Below are 9,611 nucleotides of genomic sequence, written 5' to 3' on the forward strand. Positions count from 1 at the left end.
TCCACTATCCACAAGAACACGCCTTACATCATAGTTTGCCATAGTGAGGGAGATCACCATGGCGTCATCGTGGGGGGTCTGAACCCCCTTTACATCTTCATCACAAAAAGTGATTACATTACCGACCCTCTGCCTCTTTGCGACGGCTGCCCCTGACGCTTCAGTCGAGCCCCCTGCGTTCCTCTCGGGCCGGGGGCAGCCCCCAGTGATAGTGTGGATCACGCCCGCGACGGGTCGATTCTGCTCCCGAGGCTCCTGAGGGGCCGGGTCGGCCGGACGCGGGTCTGCGGGGGGATGTCGGTCGTTCACATATCGACCGAGACGCCCTCGGCGGATGAGAGCCTCGATCTCGTCCCGAAGCTGGAAGCAGTCTTCGGTGTCGTGGCCGTGGTCCCGGTGGTACTCACAGTACGCCCGAGAGGGCCTCCTCCTAGGAATCTTCTTCATCTGTCTCGGGACCGGGAGGTCCCCCGCCCCTTGATTTCCATGAGGATCTGGGCCCGGGGAGTCAGGAGAGGAGTGTACCGGTTGAAACGTCGGGGCGGAGAACGAGGGCGTAGGGCGCCGTGGTTCCTCGCCGGCGACAGGCTTCTGCGCCGACGTTGAGGCGTCGGGCTCCTCCTCTGGCGTGCCTCTTTTCGCCTTTTCTTCCCGAGCTTTGGAGGGATCTCGGCGGCCTCCTTGCTCCGGTGGGCGGCCGCCTCCTCGGTGTCCGCATACTGGTTCGCCCGGGACAACAGCTCCGGGAAGCTCCGCGGCAGGCGTTTGTCCAGGGAGAAGGTGAGTCTGCCCTTTCGGAAGCCACGCTTCAGGGCTGAAAGAGCCACCTCCTGGCTCAGGTTCCGGACTTCCAGCGTAGCCTTGTTGAAGCGGGTAAGATAATCCCGCAAGCTTTCTCCCTCGTTTTGCCGGACATCAAAGAGGGAGTCGGAGACCAGTCGCCGCCGGCTACTGACGGCGAAATGGGTGATGAAGAGGCGAGTAAACTGGTCGAAGGACTGGATTGAGTTAGCCTCCAAGCCGGCGAACCACGCCCTTGCCGAGCCACGGAGGGTCGCCGGGAAGGCCTTGCAGAGGAGAGGATCTGATGCTCCGTGGAGGAGCATAAGGGTCCTGAAACTCTCGACGTGATCCCGCGGGTCCGCCGCCCCGTCATAGGGCTAAATTGCCGGCATTTTAAACCCCGGCGGATTCGGGGTCCGCAGGATCCTCGAGGCAAGCGCCGGCTGGGAGGAGATCTCCAAGTCGGCGAAGGGATCTTTGGAGTGGCCCTTCAGGACCTGGAGTTGTCGGTGGAGATCGTCCACCCGCCGGTCCAGGGAGCGCGACCGATGGGTGGGAGACAAGGAGCACCGAGAGGGGGACCGACTGGAGCGCGGGTTCCTTGAGGACTGGGGGGTCTGGGAACGCGCCCGGGCCCGCCTTTCGTACCCCGCGCAGCTCCGATGGGAAGGTCCCGGCAGAATGGACCGTGCTCGAGAATCTTCCTCGCGCCGGCGCTCCTCCCCATGGGAGAGGAAGGAGCGCGGGTTGAGGAGGACAGGTGAGCGCTCAGGGAGCAGCGGCTCCTGAGCCCGCTGCGGCGCCCGAGACATCACACCCTGCAGGTTCTGCACTGCCTCCGCGAGGGTGCGAACCTGCTGGGCTAACTGGTCGAACTGAGCGGCTTCGACCATCTGAATGGGAGGTGGAGCGGTGGAGTGTTGCTGAGAATGTGTTGGAGACGCAGCGGCCTCCCGGCCGGAGGCGCGAGAGGCCCCGCGACCGGAGGCATTGGAAGCTCCACGACCACCTCGCCGTGCCATTACGATCGCTCTGAGATTCGTGCCCTTCCTCTAGCGCCAACTGTTGCTGGTGGTCCAAACCGAGAACGATTGGCACAGCGGTGTGAACGGGGTTCCGTTTGAGTTGCCTTGGTTGGTGTTGATTGCGCTCCACCTTCCACCGGAAAACCTGCAAGCAAGCCTCGCACCACCACTGGGGCAGTGGGGGCCCTCCGACGATCAAGTCAGAGGAGATTGGAGGAGAAGGAGAGGTAATAGTAGCAAGTAGGAGAATGCTCTGGAAGTTCTTGCTTACCCCCCCTTCTTCCCCCAGCCGCATATATACCAGGCTGGGGGGTCTTTCAGGGGGGTTCGTCATCGTGGGGCATGATGGAGCTGCCACTGACACGGCCGTTACAGGGCGTCGTGGGGCAGCGCTGGGTACGGACATGACAGGGCGTAGTGGAGCTCCGCCTTGTACGGCCGTTACAGGGGATCGTGGAGCAGCGCCAGATACAACCGTTGCAGGGAGTAGTGGAGCAGGAGGCTGCGGCGTGCCTCTGGGGAATAGCCTGTCGTTGTCGAGAGATGTCCGACTCGGGGTCGGGCTGCGGAGACGAAGATGTCCGACTCGGGGTCGGATTGCTGGATCAAGGGGCTGCCGACTCGGGGTCGGGCTGCGGAGCCGAAGATGTCCGACTCGGGGTCGGATTGCTGGATCAAGGGGCAGCCGACTCGGGGTCGGGCTGCGGAGCCGAAGATGTCCGACTCGAGGTCGGATTGCTGGATCAAGGGGCTGCCGTAGTCTTCCTGGGCGCGCGTGCCGGTCACGTGGGGCATGGTGGCTAAGTTCCCCCGTAACACATTCCATGCTAGTTGATAATATATTATAGCCGAGAGTTAATTTTCTTTTGGGCTACATTAGCAAAGCGATCTCCAGTACATACTGCAGCGGGCATATTTTTCGTGTGATTTCAGAGCTAGCTTCTTTTTAGGCACCAATAGGACAATCACTGGCGCATATTGATAGACGACATATTGTAGTTAGAATCTAGTTTCTTTTATGGCTTGCCATAGGCCGATTATGAACATAATCCTAAAAGCTAGGAGACAATGTGATTGGTTTAAATACGTTGGTTTGGATATTTATCTTTTGATTAGATACATTAAATATTTTTGAAATGTATATTTTTATTTTTTAGCATCCTTTTATGTATAATAGAAAATCTAATATTATGAAAGTTAATATTCTATACGTAGTATGCTTGATTGAGCCAGGGATAGAGATGATTTATTAGGGTTTTGGCTTGCTTTTATTTTACTCATTCCCTTATATGCCGGCAGATAGTGCGGATGGGATCATGGGCTATGAGCGAAAGAACTAGAGCCTAGGAGTTATCCTTTCTATTAAATAAATGCTATATAGCCGGCATTATTAGAGTTTGAAAATAATATTAAAATTTTTATTATGAATATTTATTATTTAAAAAAAATTAAATATTCTATTTTATCTGTATTATATTGATACTATGTGATTTTTTTTTTTTTTTAGGTCTTCCATGTTCTACAGGACAAACTATGTAGAGAGCACCTGTCTTGTTTTGTGCTCGCTCATGCTAATCGGCTATGGCATATTGGCATGACAGCAATTCCATTTACACCTAGCATTCTGATCGCATGCGCTTGCCGCATTACTAGCAAAAGGAGCAAGGTACATATAGGATGTGGACGTTTATTAATCATGTTCGCAGTTGGAAAGAGTCACTTACAAGGAACCCCATTCTGTGTCACCAAAAGGGACCATTTGCCAAGCAACACGTTTGGGTCCTTCGTGAAAAGGACTCTGCGACCTACATGCTCTCCTTCTATCTTTCTGATCAAACAATGAAGTAGACGGAGGAATCGTACTCGGGGAGGAAGGTGTTGTACAACGAAAGCAAGTCTCCTTATTTTCGACAATATTTTACACAATCCTATCTCCTTAGCTTACATGGATCGGCCGCATACGAAGCTACTTACTCTGCGACTTTTTTTTTTTTGAAAAAAAGGTGTTCATTGAATTTAGCATAGTTAGTACAGTAACCTCTTAATTCCAAATTAATAGCTGATCAACATTATGTCAATTAGGAGATGTCTTACTCTCCCTCTCACATCCTATGGTTCATGTGAAGTGTTCATAAGATTCAAAACACTAAAAAATTGTTGATATATCCAGACAATTAACTTTCAACAGCAAATGATTTTATTGGACTCAATAAGATTCATTAGCATCTTCATTTATTCCTATTGATAAAGTGTGAGTAGCTGTAAGGGAACAAGTGGCATCTTTAACGTGTTCCAAGATAATATTAATGGCAAAAAAGTAATAACATAGATTATAACGTTGTCATCCACGCCGCATTCTAAATTTCCAGCACCTGTAATCTAATTGTTGTGGCTCAAATCTGGCCCGAGGGTGACCACGCCGGAGGAGTCGGAGGAGCTGCCGGTGAGTGGAAGGAGAGGACGGAGGCCACCTCCTGCGCAGCGATGAACATGCACCAAACCTCACCGGTGGGGTTCTGGTGAGGGCCCTCCGACGATCAAGTTAGAGTGGATAAATTTGGTCCAGCCAAAGGTCCCTTAGAAATTACCTAACCGAGCTATTTATAGCCTCGGTGGAGTGGCCTAGGTGGCGGAGGTACCGTCAGCCCTCATCATGAGGGGGCGTGGCTCTGAGCCGAATGGTGCGCAGCTCAGATTGGCTGATGACGTGCGGTACAATCCGTTCTTGAGAATGGTAGGGTGTTGATAGTCACGGCAGGGTATGGCCAGAGTAGTCAAGGTGTCGTCTGACTGCTGTTGACCGATTATGGAGACATGACACGGCAGTGTGGTGAAGTATGGCCACGTAGGTAGGCGTAGGCCCGCACATGGGTGTGGTCGTTGGCGAGGCCGAGCTCGTTAAGTAGTCGCGTCATGCGTTTGATGAGGTCGGCTTGGCGGGTGCTGGGAGTAGCTCGGCTTTCCGAATTTCGAGATGTGCTCGGTGGAGTGCCCTGAGCTCGAGAGTCGGAGCGCATCACTGGGTTGGCGCCTCGAGCTTAGCCGAGGTGGGTCGGCGATTGTCTGGAGGTACCCCGAACTTGGTCGGAGGAGTCGACGAATGTCTGGAGTTGGTGGAGCTTTCGGCGGAGTTCCAATGACGAGCTGGCCATGGGCCAAAGTGAAAATTCAGCCGATCGTCGTTGATTTTTACTGGGCCGAAACTGAGCGGCCTTTTAGTTGTGGGCTGGACAATCCATTTTTTCCTCTATCACTAATCATTACAGAACTTTTTCGAATTATTACATAGCTCTTAGTGGAATGCCCGGTTTGGATCCATTATCAGTCACTAAATCTCATGCTCACAAATTGATGGCTAATTTAGAATGGGGTCAAGTTCATTCATATAAAATTGGTTCAAGGAGTCAAACATTTAAAAATCAAAACCAGTCTGACCAATATTAAACCAGTGCCCACCGAGCCCACACTACAAAAAAATTGAGCATTGTCGGCGCTTTTTGTTGTTTATACCAACGCTTATAAGCATTCTTAGTTTTATTAGCGAAGCTTTATAGATGCTTTTTGTTGTCTATACTGATGCTTATAAACGTCCTTAGTTTTATTAGCGATACTTTATAAAGCGTCGCAAAAGCATCGGCAATATGAACGTTGACAAAAAAAATTGCCGACGCATGAAGAAAGCATCGCTAACTACCGCCGCTTATAAGCGTCGCTAATTGGCGACGCTTATTAGCATTGCCCTTTGTCAACGTTTTTGTGTCGGCTAATAGCAACGTGGTGGGACTTGGCCTCGGACGATGCTTATAAGTGTCGCCTTAGGTCTTAGGCTTCCGACGATGCTTATAAACATTGTCTTAGGTCCTAGGCTTCTAAGGACGCGTATAAACGTCGTCTTAGGTACTAGGCTTCCGACGATGCTTATAAATGTCGTCTTAGGTTAGTGTTTAGGCGGAGTTTAGTGGAAGTTAGAGTTAAGAGTGTGTTAGTAAGTAGAATTCCAACGATGCTTTTAAGGAACGAGATTAGGCTCTCTCGCCACGAATCCGACAGGCAAGCTGCATATCCTTGGGCATGCTGGTAATGCGCTTGGCGTGGATGGCGTAAAGGTTGGTATCCTTGAAGAGGCCAATGAATATGCCTCGACGACCTCTAGAGGGCGGCGATAGTAGGGTTCTAGAAGCGGAGGTCGGTCTTGAAGTCTTGGGCTATCTCACGGACGAGGCGCTGGAAGGGGAGCTTGCAGATGAGAAGCTCCGTGCTCTTCTAGTACTTGCGGATCTCCCACAGTGCCACCATCTCGGGGCGGAAGCGGAGGGGTTTCGTCATGCCGCCGATGGTCGGGGCCGACTTCCGAGCCGCCTTTGTCGCCAGCTGCTTGTGGGGGGCCTTGCCGCCGGTGGACTTTTGATTTGTCTACTTGGTTCTCGCCATCTCAAAAATGAAAGCTATGATGAGGGTTTCGAATTAGAGGATTGGGGATTAGGGCTTGGAGAAGGGATGTCGAGACTTGGGAGTGGGGATGGGAAAATTTTTAGGCGATGGAGAGGCGGGGACAGTCGGTAGGTTCAAAATTTTGGGAATTTTGTGCGCGCGTGTTGATTTGGAGCATTAGATTGTTTGGTAGCGAACGGTGGAGATATCCTTCCAAAACAGCATGTAGATCACGATCTTAGGATTGTAGTTTAATGTTCTCGATATGTGTGTTCACAGCTTCGTGTCTTGTTGTTGCGTGTCTACTCATGTCTTGTTGTTGCGTGTCTACTCATCTTGCTGCATGCTATTTTACAATAACAATAACATGTAAGGCATTGGGAGACTTGGCTTCCGACGATATCGTCATAGGTCCTAGGCTTCTGACGATGCTTATAAGCGTCGTCTTAGGTCTTAGGCTTCCAACGACCCTTATAAGCATCGTCTTAAGTTAGTGTTTAGGTGGAGTTTAGTGGAAGTTAGGGTTAATAGTGGGTTAGTGCGTAAGATTCCGATGATACTTTTCAGCATCGTGTGGCTTCTTTCGTTCATTTTCTTCCAATGGCACTTATAAGCATCGTCTTAAACCAATTCTTGGTGTTCGGCGATGCTTACAAGCGTTATCTTATTATTTGTTTTCGACGACAGTCTTAGTTTCATTTATGTCGGCATTCCTCCGTTTCTTATAGTGCCACTTGTCCCACAGGTAGAGATTCTCCTCATCTTCCAATGGAAAGAACGGACAAAGCACTCTCACACTGCCCGACTATAAGTTTTCCTCCTTGGACCTAAGTTTTCCTTGTGTATGAAAGCTCCAAGAATCTATAACGTTCCATTATTCTTTCTTCTAGGCTTTCCATCCGGTTCAGAAACAACCCAACCAATAGGAGAGCAGCCATGGACTGGAAATCCACTGGATCGGCCATTGCCACTCTCGTGTTCCTCAAGAGCATCCCTACGCTCATCCCGGATGAGGTCTCCTACCTCATCCGGACCCTCCTCAGCCATCTCTCCCACTCCCTCAATCTCCACCGCTTCCTCCGCCCCCTCGACCCCATGGTCACCGTCACCATCGACCAATTCGACCCGGCCGGCTTCTCCAGCGACATCTTCGACTCCACGCAGGCCTACCTCAGCTCCAAGTCCCTCGCCGCCGCACGTGCTATCACGATGTACCGCCACCACCACTCCAACACCATCACCTACTCCTTGAGCCCCAACGAGAGCATCGTCGACACCTTCGACGGCGTCACCGTCACATGGACCTTCCGGCCGATCTATGGGCCGGAAAGCAGCTCCCGCCAGAGCCGCTGCTTCGACCTCCGGTTCCACTACAAGCACCGTGCGAAGGTCCATGCCGAGTACCTCCCTTTCGTGCTCTCGCAGGCTGCCGCCATCCAGTTCAAGAACCGGGAGCGCAAGCTCTACACCAACCGAAATTTTGAAACCAGTGGAATGCTGTGGACCTCCATACCTTTCACCCACCCATCCACCTTCGACACCCTCGCCATGGACCCTGGCCTAAAGGAGGAGATCAAGAATGATCTTCTCAAGTTTGTGGGCCGGAAGGAGTTCTATGCCCGGGTTGGCCGGGCTTGGAAACGTGGGTACTTGCTCTACGGCCCTCCCGGCACGGGGAAGACCAGCCTGATTGCTGCCATTGCCAATTTCCTCGACTTCGATATCTATGACTTGGAGCTGACTTCTGTGAGGAGCAACTCCCACTTGAGGAAGCTCCTGGTGGCGACGGCAACCAAGTCGGTGATCATCGTCGAGGATGTCGACTGCACCGTGAATCTCGCAGGCCGGGGGACGAAGAGGGCGAGAAACGGGATGGAAGTCCGGCAGTTGATTAGCCTCTCAGGGGTTCTGAACTTTGTTGATGGGCTCTGGTCATCATGTGGAGGAGAGAGGCTGATGGTCTTCACTACCAATCACAAGGAGAATCTGGACACTGCGCTGCTCCGGCCGGGACGGATGGATAAGCACATCAACATGGGCTACTGCGGATTTGCAGCATTCAAAATGCTCATCAAGAATTACCTCGGCGTCGACGAGCATCTACTCATGAAGGAGGTGGAGGAGACTCTATCTTCAGCCCAGATGACTCCGGCTGAAGTTGCGGAGGTTTTGATGGGTAGTGAGGATGACCCAGATCAGGGATTGAAGGATGTTGTTGAAGCAATCAGGAAACGGCGTCGAATAGAGAACGAGACAGCAGAACCAGTGGAGAAGGAAGACCAGGCGAGTGTTTGGAAGCAGTACTTTCAGTTCTTAATTATTCACCGTATATATAAATAGATGGAAAGTAAAACTGCAAGGTGGATGCTTATAATCATGATGAATCTTTAATGATAAACTTTTTTTTTTTAGGTCTTTTGCTTGCTTACTTTGTCGTTAATCTTTATTTACCTGTTTCTAAATTTCTGTCCTCTTTGCTATTGCTATCTTCCTTTCTACATTCTCTTCATTTCTGCATATGAAGTTTTTGTCTATTTCTTTTACTTTTCTTCCGAGAATAAACTCTCTATTCTTTCTAATGGCTTGCAACGTGTCTTATTGACTTTGACTCTTTATTTCCATCTCTAGATCTGTTGTGAAGGAGGTGAAAAGCAACCAAATGAGTTTCTTCAGGGAAAATCGGTTGGATTCCTAACTTAGTTTCTATCTTTTGCCTGACAAGGATTGTACTGCCATGACACTGAAATTTCTTGAATAGCGTTGGTTGGATGAAAATGTGGTGGATGATGAGGATGTTGATGAAGATGGAGAGGAATATGACGATTTTGAGTGATCATGGTACTCCAATGGTAAAGGGTAATTGATCTTTGCTCTTACCATTCATGTAGCGGTCTCTCATTCTATAATGGCAAGCTTTTAAGTAACAAAAGGACCAGTTCACTCAATGATATGAATCAAGTCTTCAGTTATCAGGTGGAGTAGATTATTGGAAATGTAAACTCAATTTAATGAGTTTTTTTTGACTTTTTGCTTTATGGCATCCTATGTAATTTTCTGGTTTCTTAGTGTACTTAAAAATCTCTTAGTTTAAATTTCACTTTATGAAAAACCCCCGTGCAAACCCCTTGTGCCCTTACTCCCCTCTCATAAGAAATGCAAACCCCCTGTGCCCTTACTATTCTCTCCCACGCACATAAAAAGGCCAGTGATGCTCGTCCTCTCCTCTTTCTTTCTCTATACAAAGATCAATTCCGGTTTCTTGTAAATCTCTCCAACAAATCTCCTTTTCTTTCATTCTCTCCTATATATATTAATCTAATAGTCAAACAACTTTCGTTATCTATGTTCTTTGTTTTAAGAACAAGAAGTATG

The 9,611-nt window shown here is 49.9% G+C and overlaps 1 protein-coding gene and 1 pseudogene across 1 annotated transcript in view; one reads left to right on the top strand and one right to left on the bottom strand.

Moving 5' to 3' along the window:
• The window catches only part of LOC103697062 (AAA-ATPase At3g50940-like), a 38,037-nt gene extending 28,689 nt beyond the window's left edge, over positions 1–9,348 (top strand). The window contains exons 6-8 of the mRNA XM_088719867.2: positions 6,985–8,522; positions 8,868–8,921; positions 8,998–9,348. Coding sequence (XP_088575993.1) covers positions 7,176–8,522; positions 8,868–8,921; positions 8,998–9,072 — 1,476 coding nt within the window. The 5' untranslated portion in view covers positions 6,985–7,175 and the 3' untranslated portion in view covers positions 9,073–9,348. The remainder of the gene's footprint in view (positions 1–6,984; positions 8,523–8,867; positions 8,922–8,997) is intronic.
• Positions 5,831–6,239, bottom strand: LOC103700504 (histone H3.2-like; annotated as a pseudogene).
• Positions 9,349–9,611: the final 263 nt, after the last annotated feature.

This window comes from Phoenix dactylifera, chromosome 4, assembly GCF_051530095.1.
Source record: "Phoenix dactylifera cultivar Ajwa chromosome 4, Ajwa_hap1_PhDact_Kaust_v1.1, whole genome shotgun sequence".
NCBI lineage: Eukaryota > Viridiplantae > Streptophyta > Magnoliopsida > Arecales > Arecaceae > Phoenix > Phoenix dactylifera.